This window comes from Pundamilia nyererei, unplaced genomic scaffold (genome assembly GCF_000239375.1).
Source record: "Pundamilia nyererei isolate P.nyererei 1_Seehausen unplaced genomic scaffold, PunNye1.0 scaffold00377, whole genome shotgun sequence".
Classification (NCBI taxonomy): Eukaryota; Metazoa; Chordata; class Actinopteri; order Cichliformes; family Cichlidae; genus Pundamilia; species Pundamilia nyererei.
The window spans coordinates 315,430-335,459 of record NW_005187778.1 but is presented as its reverse complement, the minus strand read 5'-3'; the positions used below and the strand labels follow the sequence as shown (position 1 = coordinate 335,459).

The following is a 20,030-nucleotide window of genomic DNA, read 5'->3' as shown; positions in this document are numbered from 1 at the left end:
GGGGGTTTGATTGATTGATCAATCAATCAAAGACGAATAAAGCTTTGATTGATTGATTGATATACCACAGCTATTAGTGAGTGCCCAGGTTTCTCATACTGAACGCGTTTCGGCTGTTCTCAATCCCTAGTTGAACTCAAACTCCAGGCCTCAAGGGCCGGCTGCAGGTTTTAGATCTCATCCTGGGTCAACCCACCTGAATCACACGATTAGTTCGATATCAGGCCTCTGGAGAACTTCAAGAAATCTTGAGGAGGTCATTTAACCATTTAAATCAGCTGTGTTGGATCAAGGACACATCTGAAACTTTAAAATGCAACTCTTTCAGTCTGCAGCTCTGCTGGTGGATTTTGGTCTGCAATGACGATTTCTGTGTCACGACGATGTCAGATACTGGAAGAGTTACTAAATCTGGACTGTCAACAGGGAAGTTACATGACTGGTCAGTCTGTGAGATTTGGTCTGGATATTATTGATCAGAGTCTGAGACATGTTGCTGGCTTAAGTCCTTGTGTCTGCCTCACAGGCTTGTCACTACTCTCTGTGGATAGATAGCCTCAGGGGCGTAGTCCTGATGCAGTCTCAGGAGTGGAGTGGAGGTAACAACCAAAGATAAGTTTGCAAACCCAGTTATTTCAGTCTTGGTGGAATTGTATGTGCTGGGTTTTTGATTGTACGTTGCTATGGCAATTGCATACTTAGTAAAGTGATCAGCAATTAAAAGGATGTCTTTGGTTCCACTTTCGTCTGGTTTGAGATGAAATCCATACAGAGAGTTCAAGTGGCCTTGTAGTACTGATGTTGCCTAACGGTGTGGCTTTGTCAGGGAACGCCTTTCTGCGCACGCATCTACCACAGGTCTCTATTTTCCTCTCTGCATCATGGGCCATTCTGGCAACTAAAATGCCTGCTGGCAAGCTAATGTCCAGCGGATCCCAAAAAGCCCTTTGGGAGGGTGATATTGGTCTTGGCTGTCTCTTGATCTAAACCTTTTGGTAGATTGAGGATAACCATGAATCAGATCATTGAGGGACTTCATGGAATAGTCTTTTAGAGACCTTCGATAATATCCAGCAAATCCAAGAAAAGATCACAATTCTCTGAGATCTCGAAGGACTTTCCAAGAACAAAGGGCAGAGATTTTCTCTGGATGTGTCAGCTCCATTTTGGGACACTACGTGCCCCTGGTACCGCACTGAGGTCTGGAGAAACACACACTTTTCAGGTGATAACTTTAATCTGAACTCTCTGAAATGAGTGAGGACCTCCAACAATCTTGCTTCATGATCTTCCAGGGTTTTAGAGAACACAATCAATTTGAGAAAAAAAACTAGCACCTCTTTCAAATCATATCCTTCATGCACTTCTCCATTACCGGTAGTCTTCAGAATGTGTTTTGGCGCATTTTATGAATGTGTGTGAATGTAGTTAGAAAGCACTACGTACAGAGAAAGTGCTTGTGGGAATGGGTGTGATTGGGTAAATGAGTCATGTTGTATACAAAGCTTTGAGTAGAAAAGCGCTGTATAAGAATCAGACAATTTACAATAAGTAGCCAGGGAGAGGGAGGTCTGGGCTCCTCTGCTTAGCCTGCTTACCCGTGTGACCCAGTGCTGGATAAGAGGAAGAAAATGGGTGGAAGGGTGGATCATTTAGCCCAGAAAAATAGTTTGTTGCCCTATAAAAAAAGCCTCCGTAAAACCCATCACAGCACAGAAACAGCTTTAGAGAAGGTTACAAATGATGTTGACCTCTGACAGTGGACTCACCTCTGTGCTTGTCCTGCTAGACCTCAGTGCAGCGCTCAGTACTACTGACTATGGACTAATTTCTTAGCCGACTTATTGAGAAAAACAATTAGACTAACTGACTAATCTGAAGCTAAGAAACACTCAGATATTCTGTTACATTTAAGAACAATTAAATGGAAAATGTCTAAAATTAATAACAAAGGCATTTTATCCCATTCATCACATTCTTCAAAAATGAATCTTTCCAATTAATCGCGTGGCACCTCGCATCGTGCTAAATATAATTTGAAAGCATGTTACTGCAAAAGATGTTCACGTGTTAGTAAAATGTGACAATATGCTCAAAAATTGTAAATAAACAGTGTAGTACATTCTGCTGTGCATTATGAAGGATGCCGCTGTTTGAAAATCCATAACCACTTCAATAAAAGTTAAAATTTAAAATAGCAAAACAAAAAGTCATGCAGCCAAGTCAGGTCACGAGTGCAGCAGCAGAGAAGCTCAGACCTGCCTCTCACCACCTACTCCTGAGATGTAATCTCTCCAACATGTCCCGGGGTTACTGTGCTTTCTGTCAGAAGCAGCATTACATTTTGGGGGAATTTGAACCACAGTAGCACATCTGTTGAAATGGGCGACGCAGGCCAGCCTTTGTTCCCCACGTGAATAATTGAGGCGTATGCACCCACGACACTTTTAATAGTTCATCACTGCCCTTCTTTGGACTACTTTGGATTGCAAACCAGGAACATCCCACAGGAGCTGCAGTTTTGGAGAGTTTTGCATTCACAATGGGACATGTAAGGGGAGGGGGTGTGGCTATATGCTGCTGACGCAGTGTTCACCATAGCAGGTCTTATGTTTTATTATGCAGGTTTAATTGTGTGAAGATTATTCGGTGTTCTTGCCATGATGATCCTCTTATTTTTGGCACGTGGTGATCACATTAACTGGTCTCTGACACAGTTTATTACAAGAAAGCTAATCAGAGATTCTTTCTTATCAGGAGGCTTTGGAACCACAACGTGCTGGAAAGATTTTAAGTGAGCTAGATCAGAAGCATCCTTATGTTCAGTATTTCAGTCTGGTATGGTAACCTAACTGTGGCAAGTAAGAACTAAACAGGATTGTCAGAGCTGCTGGAAAAATTACTGGCGGACAACAAACTTCGCTGGATAAGCTGCATCATAAGGCTGTTTTCAGGGAAGCTCGGTCTATTGTTGCTGACTGTGAACACCCTCTTTATTCTGACTTTGAATTAGCGCCCACAGGATGACCTTATAGGGGTCAGTTGTGCAAAGAGCAATCGGTATACTGAATAATGAGATGCTGTGATGTGTTTTTATTGTTGTTGTATGTGTTGTATGTGTGCTTGTGTGGAAGTGTGAATGCAGGTTGATGTGAAGTTATTTGCTTGATTTGTTTATGGCTTCATGAACTGAAGACAATTTTCCACTGATGTGGATAATAAAGTTAATCTATTCAATTCTATTTTTTCTGTTTTATGAGAGATAAAAATAAAAAAAAGTAAAACCCTACATATTCTAATTAAATTACTTAACACTAGAACACCAATTGTCAATTTATCAGCACTTGAACAAATCATTTAATAAAAGTGAAGTTATGAAGCACAGAAACAAGAAGTAGAAAAATATTCTTTACTGTTGTGTTTTGTAACTCAGAAAAATAAGTGATGTTTCATCTAAACGAATCAGGTTGTAGAGCCCAAGAAAACCTTTTCTGAATTATCGATGCCGTCTTAAATATCCCATTATTCATAACCAGTGCTTTGTTGTACAGGTAGTGGGCTTAAACCAATAATCGCACATGCTAGATGGATTCAGTGAAAGCTTAGAGGAATGGTGTTTTCTCTGATGCTGGTTAAAGGCTTCTGCAGTCCTTGCCCAGGTAAGGGAACATTCAGTAAAGTGCATGTTTTACTTTTATATGTGGTAACTACTTGATCACAAAAGTCAAAATTTGTAGCATAATATGTGTTTCTATATTTCCAGAAAAAAACAGGGGCAACTGCTTTTCCATTCAAGCATGGATCCAGATGACAGAGACAGCACGGATGCATTGTTAATGAGCCCCTAAAACCTTACACATAATAAAAGCTGCTGTTCTATTTTCTGTTACCAAAATCAATTAAAAAAAAACCTTTTAAACACAAAATGTTTTGGAGTCTTTTATACTTTTCTCACATTTATTTAAGCAATTCAAAAAGCATACATAACATTCATTCACCATTTCATTCATAGCCAGGAGCCCTCAGAGTCATTTACTCTGGTTTTAAAGGAATAAATATGAGTCAACTATTGTAATTTGCCCTCTTTCTGCTAACAGGCGCCAAGCTATCCCATATGGAAAAGAAATAGTAAAAACTTATGTGATTTACTCATGAAAGCGGCCACTTTCTCATTACTTTCATACATAGTTTTAGTAAGTATCCAAAACATACAAGTTTCATTATATAATTTTTCAAGGGATCTTATTCTGTTTTCACTCGTATATGCTTTTCATACAAGTTTCACACAAGACAGATACAAACTTGATAAGATTTATATATATCTTTTCCATATGGGATGGCCCTGTGATAGTGTAAGGAACTACTGTAGTCCACCAGCATTTTAAACAATAAATTACATTTATTTGAACATTTTTGAGGTTTCTTTTCAATTCTGTTTTATTTATAAAAAAAAAAAATCACAATAAAAGTCGCCTCAAGGTATATTATATATTGTAAGGTAGACCCTACAATAATATGGACAAATTTTAAGAATCACATGACCCCTATGAGCAAACACTTGGCAACAGTGGGAAGGAAAAACTCTCTTTCAACAGGAAGAAACCTCCGGCAGAGCCAGGCTCAGGGAGGGGCGGGGCCATCTGCCTGAACCAGTTGGGTGAGGAAGAAAGAGCAAAAGATGTGTCTATTTGTTCTTACCACTGACCATCAGTGATATACTTCCACATAAACATTAAAACAAGTTACCCAGCTGGAGGTGAAGCCCTAACTTTTGTCACATCAGCAAACAAATTAAGTTTGCTAAACGAAGTGTATTAGAGCCTAATCACTTTTAATAATGATCACCAGCCACAACATTAAAACCACCTGCTTAAAATTGCACAGACCTGCTTGTGTTGTCAAAGCAGTCAGAGCATGGGTGCAACAGATGTTGGGGGTGTTTGTTGTGTCTGGAACGTCTTCTGCTGTAGCCTGCAGATCCTTGATTAGATCAGGATCTGGGGAATCTTTGTTGCATTTTCTTCCAGCGGAGGTGCATCGTGAATAAGCTGAATGAGACAGCTGCCATCAGGGGGCACTGTTGCTATGTGGAGGTGTGTTTGATCTGCAATAGTCTTAAGGTGCATTGTACATGTCAAAGTCACATCCACAACACTGCCAGAAACCAAGGTTTTTTAGCAGAACATAACAACATTACGGTGAGATGTTCAATTATTTTTTACTTTACCTCTCAGTGGTTTTAATATTGTGGCTAGTTTGTGTAACTCCAAACCACTGCATGGAAAGAGTGCTTCAGCGATGCGTGTGACATGGAACACACACAGACATATCTGAGCAGACTGAAGGACGAAGAATGCTCAGAGTTTTTGCATGTGCTCATATCAAACTGTTTTCCTGATCCTTTTGCATGAGGTTGCTGAATATTTAAATACGCTTTGCAAATTTGGGGCTTGTTTACTCCCCAGTCAAGCCTACAGAGCCCGCATGATTCTAAACTCTCCAAAGTTTTTGGAACAAATAGCTTAAATTCATCAGATGCAATCTTTTTCAAAAGAATAATTTATTGGGTAAGTGTAAGAACTGCAATTTGGTTTTGATATTATGTTCATATAGGTAGTTATTTGAGGAAATTTCCAAATTAAAAAGACATTTTTTTAGGATTGGAGTAAACTTTTTTTCTTGTTACAGTTGTTTAAGTTCAACCCCTGTGTGGTTAACATGAACAAAGTCACAGGCAGTGTACAGGAGTACTTGTTTAATCAAGAGAACTATATTTAAAAAAAGACACTCAGCACATTCTGGTTAATTACAATTTGTCCATATATTGGTATGTCAACAGACTGATATGTTTCAGTGTACTTAATTTGTGCATTATATACAGTTGTGAATTTTACATACAATTATGATGGGCATGAATTTCATAGTAGTTGTGCTTTTAATGATTTCTTTGAACATATATTTCCTCGCTGGAATGATTATAGCATACACCTTTAAAAGCTAAATTAAAAATTATTTTAAAAAATTAATTGGGGCAAAAGTTAGAATTTATTTAGTACATATATATATTACTCAACACTGAAGAAATGGTGCTAAAGGTTTTACGATGTCTTTCTGTCCAACCATTCTCTTTCGCTTATCCTTGTCAGGATGGCAGGGGGGGCTCGAGCCTATCCCAGCTACTATAGGGCGAGAGAAAAAACCCTGTCCAGGTGCACCTTGGACAGGGTTTTTTAGAATTACCAGTTACCCCAACTCCACTAACTGCTTGTCTTTGGACTGTGGGAGGAAGCTGGAATACCCGGAGAGAACCCACACAAACATGGGGAGAACATGCAAACAACATGGAGAACACGCAAACTCCACACAGAAAGGCCCTGTCCAGGGCAACAGTGCTGTGAAGCAACAGTGCTAACCACCGTGCCACCGTGCTGCAACTTTCTTTGAACTAGACAAGGCCAGTTAACTTCTCATTAGTGATTGTGATTAACCACTACTGGTAGATTAACTACTGCTTCTCTTTGCCAACATAAAGAAGGATTTTTGACAGTACTTACTGGTTGACTAATACTCAGATCAAAGGGAAACTCCAAATAATTCAGTAAAGATGTAAGAAGCACGATTGTAGATGTACACAAGCTAAGAAGACCTCATGGAGCCATTTCTAAACAACTGGAGATTCCAAGACCATAATTCCAAAATTAAAATAAAAAACTGTAGTAGTTATTCAGGTGTGTCACCACTTTGCTGGGTCTGGATGAAGACCCAGACTGCCACCATAAGATGTGAAGAAATGTTTGGATGGTTCGGAACAATCCAGGAAAAAAACAGGGCTCAACACTGCTATTAACTGGAAGCTGCTGGACCACCAGTGTCATTGTGTAGGGAAGCAGGTTTTAGATTCCCAGAGACTGAGAGGGTACCAACCAAGGAAGAAGATCCTGCTCCAAAAGACATCGACACATTCTTGATTGATTAAAATTTGAAGCTGCCAGTTTTTACCAGCTGTGTCAACCAGTCTCCTCTGGCAATGCCTTGGAACCACCTGCACCACCACACCTTGCCACAAACCCCATCGCCAGTGTGGGCATGATGAGTGAGCATCCGAGGAGTTAATAGCAAAGGAAGTCAACTACCCACTGGATTGTCTGTGACTGTACTGTGTTTCCCATTATGACAGTTTCTGGGTGAAACCCCCCTCACCTGCTGGGAGAAAATGTCCCATAGCCCAGGTGCTCGAGGGATCGATCTGCAGCACGAAAGGGAGGGAGCATCAGCATTAATCAACAGCTAGCTGGTGGGAACTCGGACACAGCTGGGAGTTCCAACAGGACAATGAATGGATAAAACAGACTAACATTGGGCTTATGGAATACCTGGAAAGCCCTGAGCTCAGCGTTGGTGAAAACTTGTGGACCATTCTTAAAAGCCAAACCAGTGCTAGGAAACCAATCAACAAACTACATGAGCAAGTCCACTGAAATAAACTGAAACAAACTCCTCCAATTCTCCCATGAAGAGTCATCAAATATCCATCCAGAATTATGCCAGAAGCTTCTTGATGACTACGAAAAAATCTGGTTGAACTAAGGGACATTTAACCAAATATTAGGTGTTTATATGAAACTGTATGTAAACTAACTCATTAAAGATGCACGCTGTACCATTCCATCCAAAAAAAAGAACAGTTCAAATAAATAATTAACAGATGTAATGCTACGATATTCATGCCAATGATAACTGCATGAAAACTTCTGACCATATCTCTGGTCAGCACCTTGAGTGCTCTGCCTCTGCACACACACAGTGGTCCTCAGTGTCACTACAAAAAGAGGAGCATTAATTAATTGAATCCCCTCTACCTGGTCCTCAGCCTCCTTGGCACTGCAGCCCAGTGCACCACTGCAGCAGACCCAGAGAACACCCCCACACTGCCCGACTGACGTCAGAGCTGCATCGAGCCGAACCCGGGGGTGTCTGGCTTTACAACTAGATACCACCGGGCATTGAGACCCTCTAGCTCCATGAGGCACTGGAAAGTGGCCGGGGCTCTGAACAAGCCGAACACAAGTGTGACAAATTGGAACAAACTGTACGGAGTGGAGAAGACAGTGTTTTCCTTCGACTCTGGTTGGTTAAATCAAGTGTTGTGAAAAATCAAGCATTACCTAATCGGTCCAGGAGCTCATCGACCCAGGGCGTGGGGTAGGCATCAAACCGTGACACTTTTTTCACCCTGTGGTAGTGACACAGAACTGTATAGACGCCTCTTTCTTCATACCAGAACTATGGGGCTACACTAAGTGCTGTGTGACTCTTCTATCACTCCCATTTTCAGCATTTCAGCCAATTCTTTCTGAATTGGCTGAAATGTTGCTTATGTTCAGGCAACCTGAAGGGTTGGGAACTCCCAGTGACGCCAGGCTGCGTTTCAAAATGGTGCTCTATGAGCATCGTAAAGGCGGAGATCACATCTGCAAAACTCAGTTGCAATACAGCAACATCCGAACATCTGAATCAGGGTCTTATTCAAGTCTTATTCAGCCGCTTCATCAGCCCATCAGTCTAATGATGGTAGACGCTGATTTAACACCCAATCATTCGTCCAGCTCTTTTAGTGTGCAAGACATGAACGTGAGCTGGTCTGTCAGTATCTTTTTTGGGATACCTGAAACAGCGCCTGCACCACTCTCTTTGCAGAAAAGGTGCACAGCGGCACTGCTTCTGGGTATTGGATTGCATAATCCACCAGAACTAGTACAAAGCGACAGCCATATACACTCTGGTGAAATGGCCCAATGAGGTCCATTCCAATGCGCTCAAATGGGACATCCATTTTATTTTATATGCTGGAATATGAAGAATGGGATTATAGGATTACTTTCTTGGAAAAGTAATGAGTAACTAATTACTATTTTCAAGTAACTTGACCAACACTGGTCACATGACTGCTCCAGTGGGAAATCTCCCGTGGGGGTGAATCATTGACCCACAGCCCCAAAAGGTTCCCAAATTCAGGGATGGATATAACTGCATTCTGCCCTTAAATTTAATCAGCAGCGGCACCATGAGATATTTGTGGACGTCCCCATGCACACATCTAACCTCCACCCACTCAGCCTCTAACAATACTCCCGGGCGAACCAGGGTTTGGTTGACCAGAGTCTGCGTGCAGCCTGTGTCTACCAAAGCCTGGTCTATACCCACTTGACACCTTACCAGAATGCGGTAGTCCGTCTGAGACCGGGGGAGGGTGCCGGAGCCCCGGCAATGGGGAACACCTATCCCACTTCCATCAGCGGACAGTCAGGCCTCAGGTGTCCTGGCAGCCCACACTTCTAGCACTCCTCCCCCGGCATCTGTGATGCGCTCTGTTGCTCAAGAACAGTGCCGGCTGTTTCTGGACCCTGGGAAGGCAGAGAGGACAGAAGTGGGTTAGTTGTCCGCCGTGGCCAGGTGATCCTCTGTGCAACAGCAGCAACAGGGCCAGAGATCACACACCCCCATTTGCCATATGTAGATACAAACTGAAGACGTCACCTATATGAAGCAAGATATATGGGATTATGTAGTAAAGACAAAAGTGATAAATATGTTTTATATTTTAGGTTCCACCCTTTGCTTTGTTGGCAGCGCTGCAAACCCTCGGCCTTCTCTCAGTGAGCTTCATGCTGTGGTCACCTGACATGTTTCCCCTCACAGGTGAGCCTGTCAGGGCTCATTTGTTGAATTTCTTGCCTTCTTAATGAGGTTGGGACCATCAGTTGTGCAGCAGTCAGGTTGGTGCACAGCTGACAGCCATATTTGACAACTGTTAGAATTCATATTATGGCAAGAACCAATCAGCTGAGAGAAACAACAGCCCATCATTACTTTTAGAACTGAAGGTCAGTCAGGCTGTAAAACTGCTAAAACTTTGAATGTGTCCCCAAGTGCTGTCACCAAAACCATCAAGACCACGATGAGACTGTCTCACATGAGGACGCCCCAGGAAAGGAAGAGCAGGAGTCCCCTCTGCTGCTGAGGACACATTCATCCGAGTCACCAGCCTCAGAAATCACAAGTTAACAGCAGCTCAGATCAGAGCCCAGATAGATGCCACACAGAGCTCCAGTAGCAGACACATCTCTACATGTTCAGAGGAGACTGTGTGAATCAGGCCTTTATGGTAACAGCTGCTGAGAAACACAAGGAGTGGACATTAGACCAGAGGACATCTGTGCTTTGGTCTGATGGGTCCTGGCCTCCACAGTCACCTGACCTAAACCCAGTGTGGATGGTTTGGGTTGAGATGGAGCTCAGAGTGAAGGCAAAGGACCAACAAGTGCTCAGCATCTCTGGGAACTCCTTCAAGACTGTTGGAAACCGTTTCAGGAGACGACCTCATGAAGCTCATGGAGAGAACGCCAAGAGTGAGCAAAGCAGGACTCAAAGCAAAGGGTGGATATTACTAAGATATAATCTAAGATATAAAACACGAGTTATTTCACACTTTTTTGTTTACTACATAATTCCACATGTGTTCATTCGTAGTTTTGATGCCTTCAGTGAGAATTCTAAAGAAACACACACATACAAACACATATGTGTGTGTGCAAGGTATGCTCTTAAATATAGCAGAGGGGATTTTCCGTCTACTTCTACCTCACCAACTTATCACCTACTTAGTGGGTTCATCAGACTTCTCTTCATTACCAGGAATTCTACTAAATATCCAAACACTTTCAAACAGCTCACCGTAAGAAAAAGCAAAAGTTTTCATGCCTTCAATACACAAACATAATTAATAGTTAGTGAAAAATGCTGAGGCTTTTACAAAGACTCTTTCATCTCCAAAAAAACAAAAAAACAAAATCTAACAGTTTCCATAATCCCAAGTATGGATCCATCTTTATTGCACTGCAATTCATTTATCCTAAAAAACTGCACAGCTGCCCCCAGGAGGCTCCTAGATGCATTTTGGAATTCAGTTTTGGCCACTTTAGTATTTAAAAAGCTTTTCGATCATTTCATCTTTATTTACTTTATTAAACTTCATTTAACATAATTTGTGAAGGTGAAGTTTCAGGTCATCACTTCTCATAGTTTTACGATAGAAATCACTATTGATCTTTGAGACTGCTCAGTCACTGGCTGTGCTGTTGGAATGTTTTTCTTTATATAGTCACCCCACAACCACAAAAATGAGAGCACTAGTCATTTGTCTGTTGAGGGACAGGAACGTCAGGGTCAATATGCAACTGCCTTTGTTAATAACTTTTATTAAAATACATTAATCTCTGTAATCTTTACAAATTACAACTAGACCAGATTACGAGGCTCTCCACAGTTACACAACAACATCAGTTTAGCTGTGGCTATGACAGAAATGTGCAGTTACTTTATACATTTACTTGAATTGTTATTAATCCTACACAGAACCAGCCAGCGTAGGTGACATAGTTTGAGTGCAGGACACAGTTGTCTTAATGTCATCACAACAAGCACAGAATGATTATTGACAGATTTACAAACTAATGATTTTCTGGTGCCTTTGTGTCAATGGTGTGTTTCATGTATAGGCGGGGCTGCGTGGGAGAAATGGATCCTGCTATCATGCAACAGAGTGATATGCTAATGTCTTTGCATCAACATGGAGGCTACTGGCATGAAGCACTGGAGCCACAGATGCACCCTGGAGACATGAATCATTTTGGTGTCCATGTTGTCATCACTTGACCAACCAACTGAATCCATGGTGTGTTCCTTTGAGTTTTGTACTATTTGGGGTTCTTTTCAGTGTGATGGCCCAAACAATTCTGTGTTTAACTGGTGCAAAACACAAAAAAGAAAGCTGGAAACATTCCAAATATATTTTCTTGCTTCTTAGCAGAGAAAAAAGATGGTATGTTCATTATGAATGTATGTGACATGTGACTTCACCAGAGTGTACTGACCATGTGAGCTAACTTTTTTCATAGGTTGTTAAAGAATGTCAGTGTACTTTTTCAGTTGAGTGCAATGAGGAGGCTGCATGTTTACAACATATAACAACAACAACGTGTGCTGAGCACATGGCTCGTTCTCTGCTTGTAAAGAGCTGAATATGTTCACACATAGAAAATGTATAAAAATGTGCGCTGTCAGCGTTAATCTCGTTAAAATGACTTTAACACCATAACCGCAGTTTGAAACTGTTCTTCATTTGTGAAATGTACAACGAGCTAACCGCGCTAACGCGTTGATGCCATGGTAACTCGCTAACGGAGATTTGTGGTTATGGCGTTAACGGCATTTTAACAAGCTTAGCGCTGACAGCACTAATAAAACTGAATGATAGCTATTGCTGTCCTTGCCTTTATGGAGGGGGATGTGCTTCGGTGGCATTTCAGCTTCCAGCATTTTCCAGTTTTTGCCACAGTTTTTGTGACAGCCTATACATGCTTTAAAATCGTGTATTGAGTGAATAACACATAGAGACTCCCAACAGTGGGTAAACCTCAGTACAGCTGCAGCTGTACACACTTCACTGTTAAGCATTACTGATGCATAAAAGCATAAAGTTTGTTCACACTGTGGTTCACACCAAAGATGACCAGTGTAAGAAATTTAATACCAGGAACAGTCTTTTCAACTTATTGTCACCTTGGTTAAAATGCTGTGTATGTTTATTATAACCACTACTGCTGCTCTGTGAGTGAAAGGCACACTGCCTACATTTCCAACAGCAGGCTTTTTTTTCTGAACTGAAATTACTGAATAATGCGTGTTCTTCATGACTCACCAATAAAGTCACATCATGGTCTGGTCCTTGTTTTTGTGAATCTTTTGGTTGCATTTTTTCCCGCTGTGTTTTCATGCCACCAGTTCTAAAGCTCCTTTGGGCAGCTCGGACAAAAACTAGACGTAGGTCCGCACTGATAGTTGCACGTTAGATGGTCAGTCAGTGTTGCCCAATTCCATTTTGTCTGGAGAACACTGCCAGCCATTGAGAGAGAACCATTAGGAACACGAGAGAAGTGTTTGAGAGACAGAAAGGCAAAAATAAAATAGCATTCCTCTCACTGGTAGGACCAGGATACTCAGCCAAGCATGGCAGCTCATCTCACAGCTTCAAAGGCATGGTGGAAAAATACCAGCGTCCCCAATGTGTACATTTCAATCTGTTGTGACCAGACAGTGTTTTCACTGCAAATGCCCTTGCAGCTCACATGGCCGATTAATAGATTGTAGGAACAAGTTTAGCATTTCTGTGTTAGCCTGCACTTCCCCAATGAACTGTCCACGCTCCAGTGCTTCAGCACATCACAAACCCAGACAAACAGACTTAGAATAACCCAGTTCAGCCACAATAACGAAAACAATAAATATATCATGCTTTACTAGTCTCAGTCTCTCTAGTCTGCCTTCCATTAAAGACATAATTATTTTGCATCAACCTTAATTAAAAATATCACCAACAACATGAATGTGTTTGGATTAATGGAAGAAACCAGAGAACACAAAGTTCTGAGGGGTTCAAATCTAGAACATCAATCCACAAACAAACATCCAGTTGTTACACAGAAATACGACCTAATGACGGTGCAACGTTTTACTACAGGCACTGTTTATTGTTAGCGTACAAATTAAGCTTTCCTCTACTTTCCAGGATTCTCTCAGAGTTACGTCTTTATACATTTCATCCATATATTTTACTTTTCTTTAAATTTTCATCAAAGGTTATCTGATTCTCTTGGGCCATTTTGACATTTTATAATTACAAGTGTTCAATGTGAGCAATTCTAGTAGTACAGAATTATGTACTGCAGGTGTGTGGAGGCTGAAGACAAATGTATTGCTTAAAACAGCAGCTTTGTGTTTGACAGATGCTGAAGTATGTGGACAGGTTGTTGCTTCTCCTTAGTGCCCCTATGGCATTCTTATGTATTCACATTGAACAATAAATATTTGTTTTTGTAATGGTAGATATTGAATCAAATGTCATTTCTTTTTCTTTGTGTGTGATTTTGTCACTTTGAGCTTGAGGTTAAAACTTACTGTGGAAAAGTTGTAGTCTACAATGGGTTGTTATGCAAAGTTTGCAACTGTTCTTCATTTGTAAACTGTACATTTCAGAATTTGTGATACTGCAAGACAAGTACAACAGAGTTTTAGGGCCACATTAAGAAAAAACATGTTATTGATCATTTTGAGAATAAAGTCGAAATTTATTCAATTTATTCAATATTTTGAAAAAAAAAGTTTAAATACTATTTTGAGAAAAAAGTTGAAACATGCAGATTACAGTTGTTGTTTCAACACAGACCGTCACAGTCGTTATACAAAATGACTTGTTTACATGAGTCAGTGAAGCAAATCAGCCACTCGACCAGGTTTGTGTGGTTTCTCTGACCACATGTAGCTTCTCCACCATCTTTTCAACATCTTTATACTGTTCAGCACCCTGTGTTTATGTGCTAAAAGAGAAACGACGTCCTTCCTTGTTACTAAAACCGATTCTGAAGAACAATTTCACAAACTCAGGGTACAGCAGCTGTCGAAACAACTGTATAATCTCCACATTTTGACTTTATTCTCAGAATGATCAATAATGTTTTTTTCTTAATGTGACCCCAATACTCTGTCATACAAAAGTCTAATGTTTAAAAATAGACATAAATTAAAACATACCAAAGTAAAGCGATCTATCTCCTTTCATCTCAGACAGCGCTGGCAGTAATATTAACCTGTCAGTTAACATTACTGCCATGTTGTGGCCACAGCTGGTTGTTGCCACTGAAAACTGTGCTTCTTTCAATCTCATAGAAAACTGCAGCTCTCTGTGTTTTGACGGTTTTGTCCATCTCCTGTTAACAATGACTGGAGCTGTGCAAGCTGAGAGGCCAGCAGCTTTTTTCCTGGTGGCTTGCACATGATGGCATGCCTGGCAAGCTGCCGCTGAATCTGCTTTCACTGCTCTGAGATCAGTTAGGATCTATGCTTCAGATGGGAACACAGAGAGCATTAGCCAGTAAATGATCTTCACTCATTTAGATTCATAACAGACGAGTTTGCTTGGCCAACATGTGTGATGCAGATAAGATGAAGCTTGAAAAGGTTGTAGTAATGTGGTCCACACAGGACAGCCACTACAAACTTATGATGTTTAGAATATGATGCGACATTAAACAGTATTAAAAATGAGCCATCTTCTCTGCTTGCCCTTCTGTGATTCAGCCACAACTGTGGTTGAATTGGACTTGAGTTTTCAGAACCACAGGATTTCACTACTTCTGTGTCTGTAGTTGGGGTCATAACTCTGTGGCAACGATCTTTTCATTTTCTTCACTGTAGTTGCTAGTGGTTTGATGTGCAGTCTATGCCTCTGGCTGTACTCTGCTGCGAGTATGTTATTGTACTGTGAATCATCTTTTCCAGCTGAAAGTAAACTCTAAAACCCCGTTAACACTTCTTTCATGGCAACCGCTGGCAGATTGTTGACCAAGTTGCTCCAATCATGTTCTTTCAGAGGTTGCACAATCTGTGTCTTCTGAACATACGGCAAAATCCCTCTTTTTTCCTTTGTGGTTCGGTGTTTGAGGCCTTGTGGTTTGCTGTTGCCACAGTCTTGTATTTGCCACCCACTGCTACACAAATTGACATGCAATGGTATGTCTACCGAGGTGGTTGATGTCAGGTTGATGTAAGGCAAACGTCCCAATTCATGATCACCTCTCAAAGTGATGTGCAGCTATTGTTCTTCACATTCCTTGATGTTTCATTGGTAGTAAAAGAGGGATATTTCAGTCTTTGAAGTGGGGCTGTAATTTGAAGAGAAAGGCTTTATTGTCTTTAAGCTGAATCATTCTACTATGCATAGTAGGACATGCTCATCTTGGATTTTGTGCTGCAATGGCCAAAACCTTTCTTCCCCAAATCTGCACTTTTTTGGTTTCTTTACAATAATTTGATGCTATGCAGGCTCTTCCTTGAACTTTTCTTCGACTGGAGTTCTTTCTCCCGATCAACACCAAAATCTTGCTCAGCTGATTTCTGGGGTTCTCTCTCTAATATAAAGCACCTATAGTGGCTGTTTTTGTGAACTTTTGCGATATAAGTAAAATTGGATTGAATTGAAAAATGTGTTACTTAACATCAGAGACGTGATCCGTAAAGCATTTGAGCACTGATTGTATTTGAATGGAACCAACGATAGACCCGGTCCAAACTGGGGGCTTTCCCACAGTGTTGTGAGAAAGAAAACATGTGCTGTTAAATAATTTGGTTAATGAACAAGGACTCTTCTGGCCTCTGTCCGAGATAGAACCTCTTATTTTACATGCACGGCCTCTCCACTAATCCAATTTGCAGAAGCAATCAGCTCCTAATTCTTCTTCTCATGTATGTTTGATTTCCTATTGGTTAGTGCCTTTGAATAATGAATGTGTGTCTCTTGGTGTGGTTAATACTAAAGTGTTTAATGTTTTGTCCCCTTTGCTAAGGATGGAATCGGTGAACTTGGTTCACCAGCCATACACCTTGAGGTCTGTTATATTCTGCTTGCAGAAAATGGTAAAATGATTTACTTATCTGTGGCTAATTATTTTTGATTACGCGAGAATGACATCCCGCTCTGAAGCACAAAATATGATTTAATATAGTCCACAATAATATCTCTTCCATTTTTATCTTATCAGTTGTTCCAAGATGAAGATTGATACCAGCCTGAATATGCCCCAGCTCCCAGAGGCCCTGTCCCAGGCAGGCCTTCAGTTTACTGTGGCAACTGAGGAGGACTTTGATGAAATCATGGCTATGAGCCAGGACATCTATGGAGGCCTTGACTATCTACCTACTAGATACACTAGCTGGCTGCAGGATACCAACCGTACAGTTATACTGGCACGCAAACATGGAAAAGTGGTAAGTTCACTCAGTAGTAAAAGTTCGGTTCACTGGATAAATGGCTGTAAAGCATCGCCCTGATAAATGACCCAGCCAGCCTGAAACCTCAGCAGGTTGCATTCTACATATACATCCACTATACATATAAAACACAACGAAACATATATCTGAATGCTGTTTGTTGATTCGAGCACATAATTAAGTAAATTATCTCTCCTATTAACGGACCGCCAAACTTGCTACTATGAGCTTGAATAAAACACCCGGCAACTAGATATGACTTCCTCACAAACTAGCAGAGTTGGCCCCTTAGATAAATAAGTAATTAAAGGTATCCATGTCAGCGTGATGGCTTGTAATTTCTTGTCTGTTATCTTCCTTTGTTTGATTGCTTGGTAGATTGCTCTGGAGTCTGTCTGTGTCATCGATGAGGGGGAGACCATGCTGGTGGAAGGTCTCCGTGTTGCCCCCCAGGAAAGGGGCAAGGGCGTGGCAGGTGTTCTGCTACGCTTTTGTGCTGAGCTGGTTAAATCTAGGTATCCAGAGGTCAAAGTGTGCCGCTTGACCCGTGATGATAAGCTTGGACCAAAGGACTTTGAAAAGTACCGCATCATAACTAAGCAGGTAGAGTAAATAAATGCTTTGATCTGTCCTGACGTTAAATGGCTTCTTAGTCATCATGAGCCTTTTTGGGCTGTTTGCATGCTTTCAGTGCTGCCTTTTCTCTCTCCAGGGAATCCTGCTGATGCGCTTCAGAGCTGAAGACCTCAAGCTGCATCTCTCTGAATTTGGTCTAGAAGGAGACAATGAATCCACTTTGTCCAGCTTTTGCTCCAGTCCTCCTCCAGTGCGTCTGGACCATACAGCAATCCAGCAGCTGTACTTAAACAGTGACCTGATGCACGGGGTCCTCCCTAACGCAACCATCATTCAAGACTGGCAGCCATTCAAGCTTTTGCCCAGTAACATGGCAATCCTACTAAAGAAGGAGATTGACTGGATGGTGGATGATGTGTCCAATCCTACTGTGGCCAGCCTCTGTACCTTCCCATTCAGGGTCCCCATTGGAGATGACTGGTAAATGTTCCTTCTTCATTTATTGATAGGACTAAATGGATGTTGCTGAAGCAAGTGTACTGACAGTAACACGAACCATTGTCTATAATAGCAACTTTTAATAGTATCACTAGGGAGCACAAGAAATTCACTTTTTTCTACGCGGTACAGATAGTTTCTATAGAGACCGTTCTTATTCCCAACGCGTAACATACTGACGATTTGTCACGTCCTGAGGCGTCCCATTGCACCTATGATATGCACCGTGTATTGCAGCCCTAACCTTATCCCTAACCTTAACCACAGTCTCAGTTGTATTAGATAGTGTTTCCAAAGCGATTAATGATGAGAAAGCAAAATAAATTTACATGTTTCATTCCAAATGGTTCTCATGTTTCTGACTGCGTAACATATCGACGATTTGGCACATGGCGTCGAACGTTACGTTTTGGGATGAGAACGTGTTGTTTCTATAATGTGGTCATTGCATTTACAATCATACTGCTAAGAATGGGAAACTGTTTTCACACAGTCATGACGTTTTCTTTAACCAGGTATTACCTGAACATCGACATGTTTGGTAAAGACCTCGCCCTGGCTCGACAGCAGTTCTTGTACCACCTGCAGCGCCATACTGCCACCTTGAAGGGTCATGTGATGTGCCAGATGTTCCTAGACCCACCGCTTTGGAAGGCCATGGCTGAATTCTGCCACAACACCCTGAGTGTGGAGCTGGTGAAAGAGTATACTGAGCAATGTGTGGTGGAGTGTGATCTCATCTAGTTGTAGAAGGTGGATGCAAATAAGGAGAAGTTGTCGAGGCATGACAGGAAGGAAGACAAGGGTTTAAACAACAAGGAAGTAACACAAATACAAATAAACACAACACTCTGTACTGAGGAGGAAAATCAAGTAAACAAAATGTAGTTTTAGATACAAAACAAAACCTTGAAGAACTAACAATACACAGACACATGATGGGAACTTAAAATCATCTACATCATGTAATCAACTACAATAGGTCTATGATTAATGCCGAATTTATAAAGTTTATAATAATTAACTGGTACACTGGACGCGTTGATTTTGCTACTGAGGTGTATTTAACATGTCGTTTCCTCAAAAACAAGAGAAGGAACAAAATAACACAAATACCTCTTTCCATGGATCTAAAATGGACTTGTGGAAAAGCACTAAAACACCCTGTTGTTTTTTTAAATGATTTTCAAAGAATGATCAAATCTGATAGAGTCCAACAGAGTCACATAGGATGCGAATACACGTGAGGATTATTGGTCCTGACGAGAGGTCGTGAATTCAATCAGAAGTTAGAAAAGTTCTTTAATTTCACTGAAAAAAAAGCAAACTGTTTTTGTCGTTGCTATAAGTCTTGCGCGGACCCTATTGCAGTTGAGCTACAAAGATGTAAAAAAATTAAAAAGTGATGAACGTGAGGATACTTTTCCCACACACTGTCGTAAAGTAAAACTGTGCAAACAAAGTGCAACAGCTCATTTTCAATTCTGTTCTCTGTGTAAATATGGAAATTCTAAATATGTGTAATGCTGAATTGGGTTGTCAAATCTGCACATTTCTAAAGGCACTTTATTAAAACTACCCTTGAAGGTTGTGTCTACATTATAACGAGAATCAATCGTTTGGGATCAAAAACAGCGCCCTCCAGAATGTTCGGGGCAAAGACAGCACATTTTTGCAGCTTTGCCTTTAAACAGCACCACTGTGGAAATCACAAATCAATATGTTACTGAAGTGCAAGCTTTCAGGTTTAATTTAAGGGGTTTTACAAAAATGATGCATGAGCTGTGTAGTATAAAACGGCGTAGTCCCCCTACCTTTCAGATGTTCAAAAATGAATGGAACAATTGACTGACAAATGCTTTTGTGGCAGGTGAGGCCTGCTTCACTGTTATTTAGTGAAAAAGAAAGCAGACATAATATTTGAAGGTTAATCATAATTCAAAGTGTTTCACTGTAAATTTACCGTAATTTTAAAACGAAATCTTGCAGGTGAGGAAGGTCGACATTACCAAAGGTTGATTCTGTTCATCTGGACGTTTTCAGTGGGAGAAAATTTTCGTCACTCATCCAGG

General features: G+C 41.0%; 1 protein-coding gene across 3 annotated transcripts in view; it reads left to right on the top strand.

The window, feature by feature from the left end:
* The window catches only part of nat16 (N-acetyltransferase 16), a 40,044-nt gene extending 20,041 nt beyond the window's left edge, over positions 1-20,003 (top strand). Inside the window, exons 2-6 of one of the 3 annotated variants that reach the window (XM_005752747.2) lie at positions 11,559-11,734; positions 16,656-16,881; positions 17,263-17,487; positions 17,597-17,940; positions 18,474-20,003. In XM_005752747.2, the coding sequence (XP_005752804.1) occupies positions 16,666-16,881; positions 17,263-17,487; positions 17,597-17,940; positions 18,474-18,702 (1,014 nt within the window). In that variant the 5' untranslated portion in view covers positions 11,559-11,734; positions 16,656-16,665 and the 3' untranslated portion in view covers positions 18,703-20,003. Of the gene's footprint in view, positions 1-11,558; positions 11,735-16,501; positions 16,531-16,655; positions 16,882-17,262; positions 17,488-17,596; positions 17,941-18,473 lie in introns of those variants that run through there. The other 2 variants (XM_005752748.1, XM_005752746.2) reach the window with 2 other exon arrangements.
* The last annotated feature ends 27 nt before the right edge of the window (positions 20,004-20,030 follow it).